Source organism: Prionailurus viverrinus, chromosome D3 (assembly GCF_022837055.1).
Source record: "Prionailurus viverrinus isolate Anna chromosome D3, UM_Priviv_1.0, whole genome shotgun sequence".
Classification (NCBI taxonomy): domain Eukaryota; kingdom Metazoa; phylum Chordata; class Mammalia; order Carnivora; family Felidae; genus Prionailurus; species Prionailurus viverrinus.
This window is the reverse complement of record NC_062572.1, coordinates 1,114,712-1,136,498: the sequence shown is the minus strand read 5'-3', so window position 1 is coordinate 1,136,498 and position 21,787 is coordinate 1,114,712. Positions and strand designations below refer to the sequence as shown.

General features: G+C 64.3%; 1 protein-coding gene across 1 annotated transcript in view; it reads right to left on the bottom strand.

The window, feature by feature from the left end:
• Positions 1 to 4,054: 4,054 nt before the first annotated feature.
• GALNT9 (polypeptide N-acetylgalactosaminyltransferase 9) overlaps positions 4,055 to 21,787 on the bottom strand; it is an 84,030-nt gene continuing 66,297 nt past the window's right edge. The window contains 5 exon segments of the mRNA XM_047828480.1: positions 4,055 to 4,581; positions 6,716 to 6,883; positions 9,821 to 9,916; positions 10,866 to 11,003; positions 13,987 to 14,172. Of these exon segments, the coding sequence (XP_047684436.1) occupies positions 4,435 to 4,581; positions 6,716 to 6,883; positions 9,821 to 9,916; positions 10,866 to 11,003; positions 13,987 to 14,172 (735 nt within the window). The 3' untranslated portion in view covers positions 4,055 to 4,434.

Genomic DNA, 21,787 nt, shown 5'->3' with positions numbered 1-21,787 from the left:
AGTGACCCAGGCAGCCCCACGGGGAGGGGCTCGGGAGAGTCTTCCGGGTGCGGCGGGCGTGCGCACAGGACCCTCCTGCGTGGGGCAGGCTCCTTTTTCCGACGTGACCGGAATCCCGGGTAAGCGTTCACTCGGGCTGGGGCCCTGCTGGGGCCGGGGCTGCGGGACTGGTGGGGGGTCTGGGCGGTCTGTGGGGGGCCGAGGTGAGCCCCCCTCGCCGCGCATCCTTCCAGAGTGCAGCCGCCGGGCCCTGAGATAGGCCGGTGCCCGGACCCGCACGCCCTCCCCGACTTCTTGTGCCTGCAGCTGGGTCAGGGACCCCCGGACCGGACCTGTGGGCGCTGGAGGCCCGAGGAGGAGGCCTCTGACCCCCAGGACCCCCCATCCCGTTTCCTCTTTCAGGCAGCCCCTCCTTTGGGGCCTCTGCTGCAGGGGGAGGGTGGGGGAGGCTTCCGGGTTTCTCAGAAGAGACTTTCATCTCTGTGTCTATTGGGTCCCTGGACAGGCCTGGGTCCCCACCGTCCCGCCTCACTCCTGTCCTCCCTGCTCCCCCTCCTCGTTCCCCTTCTCATGCCCTACCCCCCCCCCCCCGCTCTCTGGGCCCCTCCACACCCTCCCGTGCCCCTACTTCTCTCTCCGCTCCCCTACCCGCTGCCCTGTCCTTCTCTTGGGGACCCCACCCCCAGGCCAAACCCCTGCTTCTCACAGGATCCACTCACCCAAAGGGCCTCAACCATAAGTGAAGATTCACTGAAGCCATGAACGTTTTTATTAGAACTAAATTGATGTACACGATCAGTTCAAGAGCAGAGGGAAGGGAAAAAGCCTCTGTGCGTTCACTGCTTTTCATCAGAAACGTCTGCATATCAACAGCCTCTCCCGGAGCCCCGGTGGGTTATCACCAATGAACTGTCTTAAACAAACAACATGGGTTTTTTCTGAATTCGCTGCAGAGCCGATTTATAACTGAATTGATGGAAGAGGCGGGTCTGCTATTAAGTTTCAGCAAATTCTGTTTGTTTGTGTCTTTGCCATTTGAACGTGACTGTTGTTTAAAAAGAAAAAAAAATTCTAGGCAGCCAGGCAGAGTGGAGGGGACACCGGCTTGGGGTCGAGCAGATCTGAGTATGGCCCCCTAGACCTGCCCCCGGGCAAAGTGTGTGCCTTGCGCCAAGTCGTTTCAGTCCTCCGAGGCTCCGTTTCCCCATCTGTGAAATGGGCACAGAAGTTCTCGGCACTACTGAGGGTTATGTAAAGGGTGTGGTGGGATTGTAATTCTAAACCTATGTCTCCCTCCTTTCCTTCCTCTCTCCCCTTCTTCCTCCTTCTTCCCAGAATGGGCACTTTCCCAAGCAGGTGGGGAGAGGAGGTTTCGTGGCCGAGCACCTTCTTCCCTCCCGCTTGCAGACTCACGCCTGATTTCATCACGGGCACCGCACGGCGGGACCCCGGGGGGGGAGGGGGTCACCTGTGCTGGAGAAGAGTCCCTCTGGCTGCCGGCCCCCGGTCGGCGCCCAGACCCTTTCCCGCCTCCGTTCTCCCTGCTGGGCTGAGAGGCGCCCACGGTCCCGGTCCTGAGATTCCCCGAGTCGTAGCTTCTGGGAGGCTCAGCCGCAGGGGCCGTCGGTGGGAAGCCGGGGGTGCAGCGGCCGGGTGTCCTCTCCCATCTCTGATGGGGGGGGGTGCTCCCATCGCTCCTTCTGTAGCGTCAGCCCCATAAGTGGCCGGGCTCCTGGGTCCCTTCAGCCGACAGACGGAGGGTGCGTCTCCAGGATGCCCTAACACCCTGGCCAAAGCCTCAGCACCTCCCACCCCTGCATTAAAGTCCCTGTTTGATGGATGGGGTCCTTCCTGGGGCAATTGGGTGGCCTCAACCACAGACTGGTGTTTGAAAAGCGGACAAAGAGAACTTTTTGTGCTTTAAGGCAAAGGAAGTGTGAACTAGAAGTCAGGGTTTCAGGGGACTGCGTTCACTTCAGCGCAGCCCGTGGATGGTGCGAGAGCTCCTTCTGAGTCCAGCGGGGCGGTGGGGGCCGGGGGACTACGCATCACCAGGAGTTAGAACACACAGGGATCTGCACGGGGTGGGGGGACGCCCACAGCCACGGCCACGGCCACAGCCACCGCCACGCTGTGACCGCTCAACTGTGCGGGAGCGTCTCCACAGCGCCCCCACAGGGCATGGGCTGTAACAGCAGCGGTGGTCGGCGGGGCCGCCCTCCTTCCTCCCAGCCTGTGACCTTTTGGGGTTCTCTGGGTCCAGTCAGTCACGCCCCCCCCCCGGGATCCTCGGGGCAGGCCTCGGTGGGGGGACACAGCTCTCACCAGGCAGTGGGGGCAGAAGTGAATGGAGGTGAGGGAGCTCCGTGGCCCTGCCCCATGAAGAAGGCGGTCTCTCCCTCTTGGTTATGGTAGGTCAAGGGCCTCTCCCCGCTGTGGTCCTGCTGCCTGTGGGCCCAGCTCGGCCCCGCCGACCCTCGTCCTTGTGCTGAGGCAGGAGCTGGGGGCCAGCCAGGACCCGACAGCGCGCTATCAAAACTCGCCGCCTCCCGCAAGGACGGGGCGTGGGGGGGGTGCTTGTCGAGACACCTTCTGCGTCCCGTGGGCTACAAACCCTCACATTGGCGGTTTCGATAATGCACGGTATGCAACAGCGAGTTTTCTAGGTTTCAGCCGAGATACTTTCTGTTTTGAACCACGGGCAATTAGCTCAGTCTGCCCACCAAGGGCTGCTACCATTTCACCTTCAGTTGGGAAACTTCTGGATGTGTGCCCAGGGCTTTGGCTAGAGGCTGACTCTTGAGGTCTCGCTCACTGCTGGCTTTTTGCCTCCGTTATGGTCTTACAATTTGGGCAAGATCTGAAATAGAGGGGGCTTTTTGGGGAGTTGGGTGGGAGCTGGTAGAGTTCTCCGGGGAGAGTGGGGAGGTTGGGGCCGGCCAGGGCTTCCCACAGTGGCAGGAAGCAGGGGACGGGACCCAAGGAAGGAGCAGAGGAGGATGGGGCTGGGGTGGGGGGTGCCCAGGGGGCAGGTCAGAGCCCCCACCTCCCCCAGAGACTCAGAGCCTGAGAGGTGGAGAACGAGTGTGGTCTCACGGCTGCGAGCCCCCCTGGCACTCCCAGAACAACTTTCTGCTTCAGAAAGACACTGCGGGGAGCGGCTGTGACGCCTTCCCCGGAGGGGCAGCCGGGCTCCCCGCCCCCTGGAAGGCTGACTGCCTGGTCCCAGCTCGGCGGGACCAGCTAAGTCCTGTGTGAAGCAGCCCGGGTGTCCAGGAACCCTGCTCCGGGCTGCTCTACAAGAATGGGGGGGGGGCGGTTTGGAAGTCTCCAACACAGCCACAATTTCTGCCCCGGGGGAGACCCCTATGCGCCGGGAGACCGCAGTGCGAGGGCTGTGCAGGCGTCGGTCTGGTAGCTGTCCCCACCGCTGGACGACTGAGGCCTTCCACCCAGAATGAGGGCACTAGTGTGGGGTACTGGTAGTATTGGGGAGCAGCTAGTGTTGGGCGCACCTGCTGCTGGGCATAGCGGGCGGTGGCTCTGCTGGGGGACAGGGACGGGCGGGGGCCCTGTGATGTTCACTGCAATCATTAAGCACTGGCCTGCCCAGAGACGGCATCTCGGAGCCCCCGGGGACGGCCCCGTGGGGCGCGTGCTCCTGCTCAACTCTGGCCCCGGGCGAGAGGGTCGCGCCGGACCATACAGAGGCAGGTGGCAGGTGGGTGCGGCTGTGTGCCAATAAAACTTTATTTATAAAAACAGGCACAGGGCTGTGGGTCGCGGTTTGCTGACCCCCGCCTTGGAGCAACAAGGCGGGGGGAGGCGCCTGGCCCCGGGCGAGACACTGAAACAGGGGCCCCGACCCCGGACGACCCAGCCGCTAGGGCTCCGGAGGACAAGACCAGCTCTGTCCTGTTTGACCCACTCGGCGCTGGATCGGGGTGGCAACCGGCCTCCTCATCAGCACTGCCTGGGGCGTCGCCGGGACGGCCGCAGCCGCGTTTCCCCCCCCCCCCCCCCGCCCCCGTCCCCAACCTCGGAGAGGGCTCTGCTTTGCTCTTCTGGGCTTTTCCTTAGATGGTCAGAAGACGAGAGGAGGCCACGGTCCTGCCCAGCCGGGATGGGAGTTTGGGCCACCCACGGAGCTCATGGGGGTTATTTCCGCGAGGGGGGGAACGTACAGGGGGCTTCATGCAGAAGAGGTGGCCGGCCCGGCGGCCTGGACAGGAATACCGTAGAAAAGGCACGTGATTCCGAGGTGGGCTTGGCTTCGGGGTCTGTGCTCCTGCTGGGCCGGCCGGTCCCTGGCACCTGCCTCCAGAGTGCACAGGGGGCCCCCGCAGTCCCAGGGACGCGGCCCAGCAGGCGGCTTGACGCCCTCCCCGGGTCCTCGGGGTCTGCACCCGGGCGGGCACAGGGCGGGGCTGGCGGTCAGTGTCGCCCACGCTTGAGCCAGCTCCTGATGGTCCACTTCTGCCCCGAGCATCTCTGTACCACCAGCCGCAGCCCGAAGTTGGCGTCCTTGGACATTTCCACCTCCAGGCACCTGCCTGTGTCTCGACTCACGATAGGGCCGCTCTGCCAGGAGGGGAGACAGGTCAGCATGGACGCCCAGGGGGCCCGTCCTGAGAGCACCTCGGGAGTGGGGCACTGACCGGCCCCATACAGGTCACTGCATGGCCACCCAAGACTCTGGGGTCTGTTTCCCATTCTTCTGTCCCCTCCTGCTCCTCTGCCCCTCTGTCCCCTCCTGGTCCCTCTGTCCCCCCACCTCCAATCCCTCTGTCCCCCTCTGGTCCCTCTGACTCCCACACCTCTCTGTTCCCCCCCATTCCTCTGTCCCCTCCTGGTCCCTCTGTCCCTCCTGGTCTCTGTCCCCTCCTGGTCCCTCTGTTCCCCCACCTCCAATCCCTCTGTCCCCCTCTGACTCCTCCACCTCTCTGTTCCTCCCCATCCCTCTGTCCCCTCCTGGTCCCTCTGTTCCCTCCTGGTCCTCTGTCCTCAGGCATCTTCACCCTATCAGCTGTGTCACCTGCCTGCCTTGCTCCTGGGGTCCAAGGAGTGACTAGCACAATGGAGACAGGGCCCCTGAGACAGGGGGCTCCCGCAAGTGCATCCCCACTGCCTGGCATATACGATCTGCCCACAGGTCACCCATGCAGGCCCTCTGGTCTCCCAGACATCAAGGACCCTGGCCCAAGCCTGAGGACCTCAGGATTGTACACTGTGTTTTCCTTTCTTTTCCAGACAGCTCCTTCTCGCCATCCTGACCCCAACCTGGCCTCCTGGGGACCTCTGACCCTTGCTGGCTCCGCCCCCGAAACCGTGACAGCTCACCCCTGCGGCCCCTCCGGTCGCTGAAAGTCCCAGCCCCCAAGGCCCAGGGCAGGGCTGCTGAGGGTGTTTATTTGTCACAGGGCTGCCTGGTGGGAGCGGAGGCAGGGAGTGTGTGGGGTTGGGGCGGGGGACGAGACCCGGGATGTCCCCTGGAAGATGCCCGCTGTCAGGTGGAAGAGCCTGGGGCGGGGTGGTGGCGGGGCTGGGAGTGGCTCCCCGGGCCCAGAGCCTGGCTACCGAGTACCAAGGGCAGAGAGTTCTAGAGAAACAGGTCCGACGCACCAGGCCCTTGCCCCCAGGACCTGGCGCTGTGGCCCGAGTGTCTGAGCAGATGTGAGTGGTGAAGACAGGAGAAGCCAGAGCAGGGCACCCTCGACCGACCAGGGGACAGGTTTGGAGACCGGGAGGCCAGACAGTGGGCTAAGGGAGGAGGGGTGGGGCCACAAGCCCAGGAGAGGCTGGAGAGGCAGGAAGGAGCCCCCAGGGCCCTCGGCATCTGACCTCAGATGCGAGAGCATGCACATCTGGGGAGTTCAGCTGCCAGGGGAGACGGCAGAGATTTAGGACATGAATGGCTTTGAGGGAGAGGGGTCGGGGGCACTCAGCAGGGCTGGAGGGAGGTGGGGTCTCCAGCAAGTCACCAGAGGGCGAGTCCTGGGCTGACCTGGGTGGAAACCTGGACGCCGGAGAAGGGCGTGCGGTGTTTGGATGGATGCATGTGGGGTGCAGAGGGAGCAGGGGGGCACAGAGGGCGGGAGGGGCTGCGGAGAGGGCCACACGGAGGAAGGCAGCCGGACAGAAGTGCCAGCGGGATTCGGCCCAGAGCCACCCGGGGCTGGGAGGCCCCCTCCTGCCCCTTCCCTGGGGGCCGGCTGCCCGCGGCGACCCGCGTGTCGTTCTGGGCCAGGCAGCATCCCAGCCGGTGGCTGCTGTCGGGGAGGGGCCTGGGCCGGGGTCCCCAGGGGTGGGGGGGCGGGAGTCCAGGCTGCTGCACCAGGCAGGGAGGCCGCCACTGACTCGTCCGCCCCAGATGTTCTCGGGGCTGGAAATTCTAAGCCAGGGCCCAGCAGGGGCTGATTTCGGCAGGGAGTCCAGCCTGGCCCCGCTTGGCCAGGAACTGCCCTGAGGGCTTCCCGGTGGCGGTCACACCTCGTACCCTCCGGCAGGCCAGAGGAGGCGGGAGCTTGGGCGGCCACAGTGCTGTGACCAGACCGGCGGGCCCCTCCCTGGCTGTGTGGCCAGAGGTAGGTCACCAGGGGGGGTGGACCCGGGAGCGGCCGATCCAGGACCCCTGTGCCCTCACAGCTCCTCCCCCGCACCTGGGCCCCGGGGGTGGGCGGGGGCGGGGGCGGGGGGTGCTCAGTGCCCTGCTGACCTGGGTGAAGTCCCACAGCCGCTGCGCTGGCCGGGCCACGTCCTCACACGTTTTCAGGGCGGGCACGCGGCTCCTGCCGTCGTCCACCAGGCACTTGGAGTCGGGCAGGAAGGCGGTGGAGCCCAGGGGGCCCAGCTGCAGCAACCCCTCAGCGCTGTAGCGCACCAGCTGCGGGAGGACCGCGGGGACGGGCTGGGCGTCAGGGAAGGCAGGGGGGCGGGCACCGGGCGAGCCGGACGCCCCGCTCCCCTGGCCCCCCCATTCCTTCCACCAACGCCCCCCGCAGGACTGCCTCAGGCCCCTTTCCAGAACTCTGCTCAGCCCTCGGCTCCCCGGGGCCCCTCTCTCGGCCCAGAGGAGGGAAGCTCACACGTGCCCAGGGCGCACCATCTGCCCAGAACGACCAGGGGGTGAACGTTCACTTCCGCATGGGGAGCGAACCCAAGCTCGTGTGCGCCTGGGTCCCACTTGTTCGCAAAACACCACAAAAGTAACAACCAAACCCTCAGGCCAGGAGCCAGTTCATAGATGCCTGCCATTCCCCAGCCATGTGGCCTTGGGCAAGTCACGTCACCTCCCTGCGTCCGCGTCCTCGTCTGTACACAGGAGGTCATGACAGCACCTGCCTGGCTGGGCTACCGGAAGGATCCAGGGGGCACGACACAAAAGTGCTTAAAAAGCAGCTCACGCTCAGTGAACAAGCAGGTGCTACGGCTGCGTCTCTCTCCCCTCCCTGCCCCGTCTTTTCCCCCTCATGCGTGAGTGCGTGCACATACAGGCACACGTGTGGACACGCACAACGCACACACACCTATGCATGCACGTGCACACATGCACACGCGCACCCACGCACGTGCACATGCACACGTGTACACACACGCGCCCACACGTATGTACACGCATATATGCACACGTGTACATACGCACACGCATGCATGCACACACCCACACACGTACACACGTGATGCACCCATGAATACAGACATGCACACATGTACACATGCACAACACACTCATGCATGCACGTGCACACATGCACACACGTGTACATACGCACACACCCAAGCACACGCATGCACGCACCCACCCATGTACACACACGTGTACACACGCACCCACCCACATGCACACGTCCATGTGTACACACATGCACCCATGCACCCATACACATATGCACACGTGTACACACATGCATGCGCGCACCCACACGTGTACACACATGATGCAGCCATGAACACACACACATACACGCACACACTCGTGCATGCACACGCACATATGCACACACATACACGCACCCATGCACGCACCCACCCATGTACACACACGTGTACACACGCACCCACCCACATGCACATGTCCATGTGTACACACATGCACCCATACATATATGCACACGTGTACACACATGCATGCGCGCACCCACACGTGTACACACGATGCAGCCATGAACACACACACATACACGCACACTCGTGCATGCACACGCACATATGCACACACATACACACACACGCACCCATGCACACACATGCATGCACGCACCCGCGCGTGTACACACATGATGCACCCATGAATACACATGCACACATATACACACACACTCGTGCATGCACACGCACATATGCACACATGTACACGCACCCATGCACACGCACACGCACTGCCCGAATGCACTGCGGGCCCCCCCCCCCCGAAGGCTGTATTTTCCGGCACAATCTTATGGAACACAAGCTGTAATGCTGCCTCCCGCCCTGCATGCTCCGTAGCTGTGACTTTGACCCCTACTGTTAAGGGTGGGGACCTACAGTCTCCCCCGGATCTTTCTGGGGAGCGAGTGGACACCACGGACGTGCCGTCTGACTCCTGAGGCTGGGTGTAAACGGTCGTGACGCCCCTGTTTTCCTGGGGTGCTTGCCCTGGGAACCAGCAGCCTGGGGAGAGGCCACGTGGGGAGGCTCCGAGGTCCTCCTGAGCTGGCGGCCGGGCGAGCGCCAGCCCAGAAGGGGATCTGCAGCCTCGCCGTGGCCTGGCTGGTGCTGTGCGAGCCCAATGGCACGTGCGAGCCCTGCCAGGAGGGTCGCGTGGGCCACGTGGTTTATGGTGTCCCCTCTCATGCCGCAGGACTTGCTGGGGAAAACTTTGGTCCACCGATCCCCTCCGGTGGCTCCTCGTCGGGCGTGTTCAGAGACGCCCAGTGGGACGTGGCCCCTCGCATCGGGTGCCAGCCGGAGAACGGGCCAGCGGACCGGGTTTCCTCCGGGAGGCCACGCTTGCCTCCCGGTGGGTGACTGTCTTGTCTCAATCCCAGCTGCTGTGGGACGAAGCTGCAGGAGGCGGCCGGGGGCACCCACGCTCTCCGCTCCAGTGCCACAGCCCGCCACGAACCACCGGGGGCCTCGTGGACACGACAGCTTCTCGCTGCCCAGACCGGCACAGGTCACCGCGAGGGTCCCCTGGACGACGTCTGAGAGCGCGGCTCAGACTCAGTGCCTTCGGGGGAGCTGAGGGTCATTTGGGGAAAGCACCCTTGGGTCTGGCTGAAATAACAGCAACATGCACCAAACAGAAGCACTGCCTTCGCCAGCAGCGGGTCCCCTCGGGGCCAGAATCCCCGGGCTCTCCGCCGGGGCCGCCTCGTCCGCATCCCCAGACCTGCCCCTGTGCCGCCTGGTGCCGCCGGCCCGGGCACTGGGCATCGGTGTGCGCGTTGCTAAGTCCCCCCAGGTGATTCGGGCTGGAGCCCGGGCTGAAGATCACGTGGGAGGAGCTCAGCCGGTAAGGACCAGTGGGGACCGTGACACCTCCCCGGTTCTGCCCACGCCGCGGCAGACGCCTTCCCACGTGATCCACTTTGGTCCGCACAACAGCCCCGACAGGTTAAGTACCTTTAGGGTCCCATCTGCTGGATGGGGAAACTGAGGCGAGGGATGGGACGTGACTCGCCCAGGGCTTGTTTGGCTCCAAAAGCCCTGGTCTCGGTGTATCTGGGGCGGGGGTTTCCCTGAGGGTCTCCGCGCTGCCCGAAGCCTGGACCCAGCCTGCTGCGACCCGCCCCTCCTGCACGCACCTCCCCCCGTCGTGGGGTGCAGCTGCCCCTCGCACCTGGGAGGACATCCCGTGGCAGGGGTAGAGGATCGCGTGGTCGTCGTCTTCCGCTCCCTGGTCCAGGCAGTAGCCACTGGCTTTGCTGTTTCTCACCTACAATCAGAAACCGAAGGAGAAACCCCGTTGTTGGGGGGTCCCAGAGGCCAGCGCGAGGCCGCCCCCCCCTCCCCCAGGGGCAGAGAAGCCTGCTCTGCCGGAGAACGTGAGCTCCAGGAACAGACAGGCCAGCCCGCACCGTCCACCCGGGCAGCCTTCTCGCCGCGCACAGCGCGAGCCCAGGGCCAGAGGGTGCGCGCTCCTCCCACACGGGGCCCGGGTCCCCCTGGAGCGGCAGACGCCCCGACTGAAGGAAGACTGCCCTCCCTGCCAGCACAGACCAGGGTGACAGGATGGGGACACGGCGTCCTATTGCCAGCTCTACAGAGCTGCGTGCGCTGGTGCAGGCGAGGGCCCGTGCGGCGGGCGCGTGGACCCGTGTGTGTGTTCTGTTTGCACTTACGTGCGTGCTCTGTGCATACGAGCCTGGCTACATGCGTGTGGATGCGTCGGCCCGCACATCTCCGTGGTCAGGGAGCACCCGCTCGCCTGATGTTTTGTGTCGAGTATTGTGCGTCTCCATGAGCGCAGGCGGGCACCTTCGGGTGTGTGCCCCCGAGGGAAGGTGTGTCAGTAGCTCGCTGTGTGTGCTCGTGAGCCAGACTGTGTGCAAACGTACCCTTTCAGGTCTCGCGCATGTACACATACGAGTGTGCAGATGCTAATGCATTCAGGGGTCCGCGTTCGTGCACATGGATGTGTGTCCACACACACGTGTGGATGTGTCTGTGCACACGTGCGTGCGTGCACGTGTCCCCGTGTCTACTCTGTGTGCTTCCATACGCGTGCATACCCGCGTGAGCCTGGGTTCTTACACTGCTCCGTGCACGCGTGCACGAGAACCCGTCTGGGCACCGTGCTGGCTGGTGGCGGGCACGTGGGCGTGCGTCCAGGCGGGGAGCCTGCCCGACCCGCCCACGTGGGGCCCCCCAGGTGGAGGCGGTACCTCTCCGTACGTGAGGGTGTCGTTGTAGGTCCGCATCTCCGGGTACACGTTCTCTAGGTACCACTTGAAGCTGCGGCATTTCAGCCTCTGGCGAAGCGCCAGCCGCTCAGACACGTCCCCGAAGTCCACCCCTGGGTTCTGCAAGGCGGGAAGCGAGGCGGGAGCTGGCCACGTCCCCCCCCCCAACCCGTGACAGACAAGGGAGCAGCCCCACCCCCAGGGCTTGACCAGCGGCGGCCCCCGGCCCTCCCAGGACCCGTGCTGGCCCGGCTGTTCCTGAAGGGGAGGGCCTGGCCTGTCCTGCCTGCTGGAGACCAGCCCCGGCCTGACAGATGGCCACGGGCTGTGTGCTGGCTCGTCCCCACCCACACACTCCAAAGAAACCACTTGCCCTCGGCCCCACCCCCGCCCCCTGGGAGACGATTTCTGAGCCCTCGGATCATCCCGCCTGTCACCGAGCGTCTACCTGGGGTTTGGGCCCGACAGTCTATGCCGCAGGGCGATCTCTGGGGTGCCTTGGGCCGTGGTGGGGTATCAGTGTGACCTACGGACTACGGTCAGCCGTGCGGAGGCTGGCTCCTGTGTGGACAAGCCCCAGGCTTGGGTTGGTGTCCCTGGTTGTTGACCCGCCACGCGGACCGCCACACGGCGTGCCTGGGAGAGGTGCGTGCTGTCTATACGAGCCCTGAGACTCTGTATTCTCTCGCTGTAAGAAACCATAGGCTGAGCAGCACAGCTCTTTGGAGTTCTGGGTCCTTCCGGCCGAGCGTCGAAGCTGAGGGTGGCCTTGGGGCCCCCGACACCGTGACAGGCACCGAGCCCTCTGTGAGTGGGTCTGGGAGAGTGCCTTCTCAGGCCAGGGTGCCCGGGGCTCCAATGCCAGCCAAGCCCGGCGGGGAGGTCGCTGCCCAGGGAGAGCCCCTCTCCCTCCTCCACGTGGTGGCCGTGGCCACAGAGGAGCCCCTCACAGCCTTCACACGAGCAGCAGGTGAGTCCGGGCAGGGGGCGGGGAGCACGGGGCTACAATGACACGGGGGAGGGCGTCTGCCAGCCTCTGGTCCGGAGCCGTGGACCCCGCGTGCACGCGGCCTGCAGGCCCCGTGGTGGCAATGCCCAGGTTCCCTTTTGAGGGGTAATGGGGTCGTTTCCTGAATGGGGTCCCTTGGTGGAATATGGGGGTTCATAAGGGACTGTGTGCCCTCCTTCCATCTCTGATAAACGTGTATGTGTTTCCACGGTGTCGCTCACGTGGCTGGAAACTACCGCTCGAGGAGCCTCCGTGCCCCCCACCCCCGTCCCCGCCTGGGACAGCGGCCTTGTGAGCAGGTGGCCCAGCCTGGGCCTCCAGCAGCGTCACCCAGACTCTGGGCATGCCCTGTTGGTTTGGGAGGTTAGCTGGTGGCAGCGAGAAATGCACGTCTCGGAGATCAGTGGTGTTTCTGCAACTTGTGTTACGTAGCGGGCGTTCTACACGTGGGCAGATAATCACACACGCACACGTGTACACGTGTGTGCAGGCTCATGACGCGAGATCTGGCACTTACGGTGTGTTTTTCACAAAGCCGTGTCCGGGACGGGTGTCCCCAGGGCCCCCAGCCTCGCACCCTCCGGTGGCCGGGGAGGCCACACGCGAGTGAAGGCTGGTTCCACAGCCGACGCTCCGGGACTGGTGGCCTAGACATCGCCCCACGTGAGGGGCAGCCTCTGCCGGGTACCCGCCCTCATTACCGTCACGGAGGCCGGGGAACCGGGTCTTCTGGGTTTTCAAGAGAAGCCGGAATACAGGCTATTTACGGGACTCGGCTGACCACAAAGTAAAAACAAACAGCAAGGAAGCAACCCAGGTATCTGTGGACGGCGTCCGTGGACAGAAGGCCGCCTACACCAACCATGGTCCACCCACACGTGGAACGTGACCCGGCCACGGAAAGGAAGCACTGATACCCTGACACCCGCCACACGTGGACGGACCTGAGAACATGGTGCTCCGTGCAAGGAGCCAGACACAAGAGGAGAAGTGCCGTGGGCCCCATTCACGGGAAGGAAGCGTCCGGAACAGGTAAATCCCGGGACAGAGCAGACGGCCGGGTGCTGAGGGCTGGGGGGCGGCAGACGGGGATTAGCTGCCTACCGGGTTCCGTGATTTTTTGGGGGACTAGGCAGGTGGGTGGTCGCGCGGCACTGTGGGTGTGTGCAAGGCCCCAGAACTGCGCGGTTTAAAAGGGCTAAAATGGAGGGGCGCCTGGGTGGCTCAGTCGGTTGAGTGTCTGATGAGACTTCGGCTCAGGTCATGATCTCGCGGTTTCTGAGTTCGAGCCCCGCGTCGGGCTCTGTGCTAATGGCTCGGAGCCTGGCACCTGCTTGGGATTCTGTGTCTCCCTCTCTCTGCCCCTTCCCAGCTCATGCTCTGTCTCTTTCTGTCTCTCAAATTAAACATTAAAAAAAAAAAGAGTAGGGACACCTGGCTGGCTCAGTCAGTTGAGCGTCCGACTTTGGCTCAGGTCATGATCTCACAGTTTGTGGGTTCGAGCCCCACGTCGGGCTCTGTGCTGACAGCTCAGAGCCTGGAGCCTGCTTCGGATTCTGTGTCTCCCTCTCTCTCTGCCCTTCCCCTGTTCACTCTCTGTCTCAAAAATAAATAAAACATTTTAAAAAATTAAAAAATATATATATAATAATGGGGCGCCTGGGTGGCTCAGTCGGTTGAGCGTTTGATGAGACTTTGGCTCAGGTCATGATCTCGCGGTTTGTGGGTTCGAGCCCCACGTCGGGCTCTGTGCTGACCGCTTGGAGCTTGGAACCTGTTTTGGATTCTCCCTCTCTCTGCCCCTCCCCCACTCATGATCTGTCTCTCTCTCAGAAATAGGCATAAACAAAAGGCCGCAATGCAGACTCTATACAGCGTATAACTGGCCACGAAAAAGCACAAGCAAACGGCACGCAGGGTGCAGCGGGGCGGGCGGCGAGCTGGGGCTGCACGCGCTGCCAGAGCCCGCGTCCGGCGAGACCCCGTGCTTGTGCGTCTGCACGTGGGCCCCGGGTCCTTGCTGGCATCGCCACGGGGCGCGGCGAGGCTCGCTCGCAGCCGCCAGCCCCCCCGCCCCGCCGCGCCCCGGCTTACGGTCATGGGGATGTTCCAGGCCATGTACACGTGGGACTTGAAGCTGTCCATCCACACCTCCGCTGCACGCAGGGCGTTGCGCTTGGCGTAGTAGTCGATGTCGTTGTTGTAGGGCTTCTTGCTGCGCTCGATGTGGGCCACGCGGGAGCAGGGGAGGACCTCCATGCTGCCGCCACACTGCCACACCTGTGGGGACACAGCACGGCCGCCCACGGCCCCGGGACCCACGCTCCAGAGCCCGCTCCGGGGAGACGGCCTCCCCTTCCGGGTCTCCCACCACATTCGTCTCTCCTGCCCGCTGCCCCCCTGCCCTGTGCTTGCTCCGTGCGGGGGGAGGGGGTCCTGGCCCGGGGGCTTCAACACCAGCCGCTGCCCCCCCGCCGGAGGAACAAGCCCACAATCCAGTCTGGAAAGAGCAGGCCAACCATCCAGACACCCTCGACCCGCGGTGCTGGCCATGCAAATGCTGCCTCAAGCACCCCAGACACACCCGGTCTCGGCCAAAGAAAGCGTCTTACAGCTGCTTCCCGGAGCCCAGGACTCCCTGAAGTCCCTAACTGTCCCCAAAGACCCTGACCCGCGGGCGCACCGTCCTCTCCTCGTCTGTCTCAGTGCACAGCCTGACCATCCAGACACCCTCTTGGGGCTGCCGCTCACTCACTACAGAGCCGAGCCCTCGTTTGGGGAAGGTGACGGGGATCCCTGCCTCCTCCCCTGCCCGACTCTGCCTTCAGAAAGCAGGGGAAGGAGGGGGGACATCTCGCAGCTGAGGGTCCCCGTCCTGACGCCCCACACGGCTGCAACAAGTCATGTCCGGGCAGGTGGGCCGTCCTGTGTGCGGGGGGAGGCTGGGGGTTCCTCACGGGTTCCCAGCACGCGGCCAACGGTCTCCCCCTGCTGGGCTCCTAGCCCGCGGGGGACCCGCGCTCTGCCTGCTGCACAGAGCCCAGGGGACAGCGCCAGCTCCTTCACGCTGACGGTGGGGACCCTGCCCCCAGCGCCTGGTCCTGGGAGGCTGCAGGGCAGCGGGGAGGCTGGGGACACAGCTGGACGCCTGCTGAGCCAGGAATGTTCCAGAAGGCAAACACGGAAGCACCAGAGTGGGAGCCTGGCGGACCTGCGGGGACGGTGCCGTGATTCCCACCCCCGCCCCGCCCCAGGCCTTCTGCAGCCGCCATCACTGGGCATCCTGGAGGGGCCTCCGTGCCTCAGCTGGCCCCTGGTGCTCCCAGGGCTCCCTGCCCCCACCTGTTTCTCCTCTGCTCTCCCCACGGCCCCAGGGCCTTTGCACCTGCCCACAAGCCTCTGCTCAGATGCCTCCTCTTTGTGGTCCCCTCCTCACTCTCTGATGTGACGCTGCAGCCCCTTGGTCCCGTCACCCCTGGTCTGTCTGTCCCCCTGAGGCTTGTGCTCCGGGACCACGGCCCCACCCACTGCACTCAGAACAAAACGGGCGCGAGGTCAGCACTCAGCCAGCACTCGGCGCAGGCTGTTCGATGGATGAATGAATTCACGTTCAGGAATCTGTTAGCAACCTCCAGACCTGCCCAGCAGGACTTTCTGCGGTGACGGGCGTGTTCTAGATCTGGGCCGCGGAAAGGTGAGCCACAGCTGCGCCCGGCCACTGAGCCCTTGAAACGTGTGCGGCTGGTGCGGCCACCCTGGATGGCGCGGCCGCAGGACAGGATGGCGGGAAAGGCCCCGCTCGGTCTGGTTCAGTGGCCTCAAGCCTTAGTTACGTGAGGGCGGCTGGACACAGACTCGCACGTGGGGCTTTGTGGGCGAGCTCAGGGCCCCGTCAGACCCCCATCTTTCCTGGGCGACATTCGGCCACGGTCTCTCTCCTCCGCTCAGAAAGGCGAGGGCGTTTCCGGACGGCGGGAGCTGGGGTCATTCTCCCCGTCCTCCGGGCTGGGCCCCACAGGGTGCTCAGGCTTGGGGGGCGAGGGCCGCAGGTGCCTGAGGTTAAGGGGGCATCTGCAACCTTCCCCAAGCCGCTGGACGCGCAGGCACACGCCCGCCTGGCATCCCAACAGCACTGTGGGCTCAGGGATTTCGGGGTGGAGGGGGGACATCCCCACTCGCTCTGCAAGCACCCCAACGGTGGAGGAAAGGACAAACGCCCGCCGACCAGGCCTCACCCAGGTCGGCGTGCTGGCGCACAGCCCCCATCCCGGAGCCCGGCCGTCAAATCTCTTCTCTGCACTGGAGCCCGCGGACGACCCTACCGAGGGCGGAGACCGTCGCCCGAGCCCCCGGGTGCGTGATTTGCGCACACCAGAGAGGGGCAGAGCGGCCGAGTGCCGGGTCCCAGCTCGGGCCCCAGGACACCCTGCTCGGGCCTCAGCTCCCTGTGCCCCGGCCACCACCACGAGGACGAGCAGGGGCCGGCCCTCCGGAGAGGGCGTGGCCGGCCCACGGCTTCGCGGGCTAAGGAAATGGCTCCTAAGCCGCAAAGTCCAAAGGGAGGCTCCCCAGCCGGGAGCTACCCGACGCAGCTGCGAGGGGCGGCTGCACGCGGGGTCAACGCAGCAAACCCTAGTCAACACCTGCCGCCCGGGACAGCCCCCGTTCACGCCCGCTGACCTGGCGTCCTGGTCCACAGCAACTCTCGAGGGCGTCCCGGTGGACGACGAAGCACGCGGTCGCCTTGCTCTTGCCGGAGGCCTGCGGGCCCGTCACACTGGTAGGTGTGCGTCCGAGAGAGGGCTGCACCGAGGGGCCGTCCGCCTCCCCCAGAAACACTCCCGAGGACATCGCCTGCAGGCCCCAGCGAATGACACGCTCCCCTGCGCCGAGTGGAGGCAGCGAAGGCCGCCGTGGGGGGTGAAACCCCCCCCCCCCGGGAGCCTCGCCCACGCCCCCAAACCAGGACAGAGCAAGCAGGACGTAGGCAGGTGAGCTCGCCCGGGGTTCTGGGCGTCACCGGATGGACAGCTGCTGTGCGGGGCAGGAGCGAGGTAGGGCCGGCGGGGGCACTTCTACGTGGAGGTGACGGGGCCAAGGCTCCGGTGACATCATGGACCCCACTTTCCCACTCCCTTGTAGCTAGAGGAGGCCGTGCCAGACAGTTCTGGCCAACGAGACGAGAGCAGAGGTCTCGGGGTGGAGCTTGTAGGAAAGCTACGGCTTACCCTGATTAGAAAAAAAAAGAAACAGGCTCAGCTGCAGGGCCCTTTGCCTTTCTTTCTGGATACGGACGTGAGGTCTGGAGGAGTGGCAGCCACTCTGTGGCCGGGAGGCAACCATCGTGAGGCTCAGGGTCTATACAGCAGGGCCGGGCCGGCCGGCAGAAAGAGCCGTCAGCTCCGTGCTTGGTGAGAAAAGCGGAGCCCCCCATCTGCTCAAGCCTCTGTTGGTGGGGATCCTGTCGCCGTGTTCCTGACTGAGGAGCCTGGACTAGGTGGTGCCGGGAGGACAGAAAGCCCAACGACCCCGTGTCGGTGTGGCGCAGGGTTAATTCCGGTGGAAACAGGGGTGGAGGCACCGAGAGGTCAGGAGACGGGCCCAGGGTCACGCAGCCGGCTTGTGGTGCAGCAGGCAGCCTGGACCCCTCTCAGCCCGGAGGCGCCACGGAAGTGAGTCACACCAGCCTGTGTCTCAACCAGTAATTAGTTCCGTCAACCCCGTCAACTGCCCCCCAAACAGAACGGCAGACGCGAATGGGGGACCAGGCGTCAGGTCGGCAGGCAGCCGTGCAGAGGGAAGGAGTGTGAGGCGGGGGGACCTCAGCCTCTCGGATCCCAGCTCCTCGGACGTCCTGCCGGTGCCAGGGGGCGCGTGGTCACCGTGGAGCGGTCGGACGGTGCCCGCCGTGGCGGCGCACTGTGGGCCCACAGGGCTGGGACTGAGACCCGCCGCGGCCTGGCCGCCACGTCTGCTGCGGGCCGGCGCTCTCAGAACGTTGGGAAGCCAGGAGCCGCCTGTGAGATTCCCCGGTCCCTCCTCGCCCCCCCGAGCACAGTCACCCCCGGGGCTTCGCCCGCGTCCACGCGGCTGCGGGAGGGGGCGTGCCCCACAGCAGTTTCCGGGGACGCCCTCTGGACCCTGAGCTCATTTGAGGTGCCAGGAGCGCGGCCCCAGCCCTCAGGGCCCTGGGCTTCTCGGCCAGCCCGCCCGCCTTCGCCCGCGCTGAGCTGTCCCCGTGCAGTGAGGCCGTCGGCCCGGCACCCGGAGCACCGCCTCCGGAGAGCGGCTGTCACCTGCCCTGTGCTCTCGGTCAGAGTCTCGGGGGCCTCACGCCTGTCCACTATGCCACGCATGCCCACGTGCACGCTCAGCCCTCAGTCCCTCCCGTCTGTGACAGCCCCCCGATGGAACGGGCCGCAGTTCCACAGGGCCGCCCTCCTGCCCCGTGGTGAGGCCACTCCGGAGGCCACGGGGCCTCCGCTCTCCAGGCGGGGCGGGAGTCCCGTGCTGACGCATCCGGAGGCCCCCGGCAGACCCGTGCGCTCTCAAGGCTTTCCATGTTGGCTCCACGCAGCATCGCTGTGACCTCCGCAGGGGAGTGGGGGCCCCCGACTCACCCTTCACTCCACAGGCCTCACCACTTCCCTGGGAAGACCCACCGAAAACGTCGGTTGCAGGCGGAGAAGCCCCCATGGCCAGCTTTGGCCACGCTGGACGGCTGGGGTGCAGCGGGAGGGTGCCCACGGAGGGCGTCCACGGAGGACTGCCCGGGGTCGAGACAGGCAGAGCACACATGGCTCCGGGGTGCCAAGCATGGCCTGGGCCATGAGCGGTGTGGACGGTCGGGCTCTCCTTCATCAGTGTCTGCATCACAACATCTGAGAAGCACCTTGCGGAGATCGGCATGGGCGGGGTGGGGGGCGGGGGCGGCCACTGTGTCGGCCACGCTCCCACCCACGGCTTGGGCACTCCCGACCCCTCCAAACAGATGCTGGCCCCGAAACCAGGCCAGCCCAGCAGCCCCGAAGTGCAGGGACAGGCCGGGCCGTGGGTGGGGCTGGGGACACACCCGTCCCAGGACTGTTCAGGAGGGAGGGCTGCCCCAACGGGGTGTGGAGAAGAGGGGGTTGATTCTGGAGCGCTCAGATGTTTGTGGCCGTGATGGGCTCGTTCAGAAGGGGACCAGTCCTGCACCACGTGGACGAGGCGGGTGGGGAGACCGGTCCCTGATTCTGCTGCTGCGGAGGGAAAAGCCAGGCCTGGTTTTCTGTGTCTGATGATGTGACTCCTGGGCCTCGCTGTCCTGAGGGTGGAGGGACCGTCCTCCTGGACTAGCCGATTCCCAGGGGCAGCAGACAGCCTGCCTGAGGGGCTCCCTTGGCGTGCAAACCACCCGGCCCAGGACAGCCTCCGGCCCAGCCTCCTCCAGCCTGGCCTCCTGGCCTCCTGGCCCTGAATGCCCCCCGTGGCCTGGCTGCCCCACCTCCGGGCCCCCGAGGAACACCCTCTTCTCAGAGGCAGCCGGGCCCTGACCTGCCGGCCTTACCACATCCGAAGGCCGGCAGCCGGCCGGGGGCTCGGACAGCGGGACCTCGGGCCCGTTCCCCAGGCGGTCGCCTCACACAGGCCCCACACTGTCGTCCCACAGCTGGGGTGAGGAAGGTTCCAGCCTCTTGCAAAATCAGAGTGTGCTGCTTTGAGGGTGAAGACGCGGGCCGTGGAGGGGCCCTCCCCTGGGGCATCCTCGCCTGGCTCTCTGGTCCAGCCCACGAGAAGCACACTTGGGAGAAAATGCTACACAGACGCCCTGGGCCTTGAAGGCCCGACGGGGCCACGTCTTCCAGCCACTTTGGCAGAACAGAAGTAACGAGGTTTCACCCGCGACCTGCCCAGGGTCCTCATCTCTTACTCGTGGGATTTGCAGGTGGCACAGCACAGGCTTCCAGGGACAAAAATAATTCCTTGCTCTGGGTGGCACTACCGTGTGTGCAGACGCAGTCAGCGTCTAAATTAAGGCTCCGTGGAATGCGTTCCGGGCTCTCCGATGTGACTTCAGGCAGGAAGGACTTTCTGAGCACGGTCCTCAGCTCCCGGTGACACTGTTTCTTTAGTAGTCGCCTTGACTGAGACTGTTCGATAAGCCCACCTAAGGAGACACCCTTCCCCACCCACCTGGCCATCCCCATCCATTTGTTCACCTGCCCTCCCATGCATCCACCCACCCACCCACCTGAACACCCATCCACCCATCCACCCCTCCCTCTCTCCCTCCATCCATCCATCCATGCATTCACCCACCTATACACTCATCCATCCATCTGTCCATCTGTCCATCCACCCATCCCTCCCTCCCTCCATCCATCCGTCTGTCCATCTGTCCATCCACCCATCCCTCCCTCCCTCCATCCATCCATCCATCCATCCATCCCTCCAGCCCTCCATCCACCCATCCCTCCCTTCATCCATCCATCTGTCTGTCCATCCATCCCTCCCTCCCTCCCTCCATCCATCTGTCCATCTGTCCACCCACCCATCCCTCCCTTCATCCATCCATCTACTCATCCACCTATACACTCATCCATCCATCTCTCCATCCTTCCATCCATCCATCCATCCATCCATCCATCCACCCATCCCTCCCTCCATCCATCTGTCCATCTGTCCATCCACCCATCCCTCCTTCATCCATCCATCCATCCATCCATTCACCCACCTATACAGTCATACATCCATCCCTCCCTCCATCCATCCGTCCATCTGTCCATCCATCCATCCATCCATCCATCCTCCATCCATCCATCTACCTGTACACCCATCCACCCATCTCTCCCTCCCTCCATCCATCCGTCTGTCCCATCCCTCCCTCCATTCGTCTGTCCATCTGTCCATCCATCCATCCATCCATCCATCCATCCATCCATCCACCCACACACCTATCCCTCCATCCCTCCATTCATCCATCCGTCCACCCACCCACCTGTCCGCCCATCCATCCGTCCATCCACCCGTCAGTCCACCTGTCTGTCCACCCATCCCCCACCCATCCATCTGCATTGGTCTCTACAACCAGCCTGACTATCCAGGCATGATGCAGAGCTCTCTTTTTTTTTTACATTTTTTTTTTAACGTTTTTATTTATTTTTGGGACAGAGAGAGACAGAGCATGAACGGGGGAGGGGCAGAGAGAGAGGGAGACACAGGATTGGAAACAGGCTCGAGGCTCCGAGCCATCAGCCCAGAGCCTGACGCGGGGCTCGAACTCACGGACCGCGAGATCGTGACCTGGCTGAAGTCAGACGCTTAACCGACTGCGCCACCCAGGCGCCCCAGAGCTCTCTTTTTAAGACGAGGGGGTCAGAACGAGATGTCCACGCCCGGCCTCCTCGCCGAGGCCTTCAGACAAGAGGCTGGAAGCCCAGAGGCTCAGCTGAGACCCAGCCTCACAGGCCATCTCACCCGGTGCAAACCCAGCAGGTGCCCGGCCACCGTCTTCTTTTCGGGCAGCGCACAATTTCCCCCTTGAACAAGCAACACTTGTAGTCCCTCAGGAGACAACTGCGCGTAGCACTTTTAGAGATTTCGCGTCTGAACCTACTTTACAAGATTTACAATCAGCTCGGTGCCCCCCCCCCCAACCCCAGCCCGGGTCCAGTGCTGCTGCCTCTCTCTTGTCCCACAAACCCCTCACTCTGCAGGAACGATCCAGCTCCAGGGGCAGAACAGACTGGGTTTAGCTTGGGAAAGGCATCTCCCAGGGCTCGGCTGGGCTCAACGCATGCATTTCTGACAAGCAAACGTCTCTCCCTGGGACGGTCTGAGCACACACACATATGCTTTCAAACAGCTGCTTCCCCGCTCCGTTCCCTGCGTCAGACCCAGACACTCCGAGTGG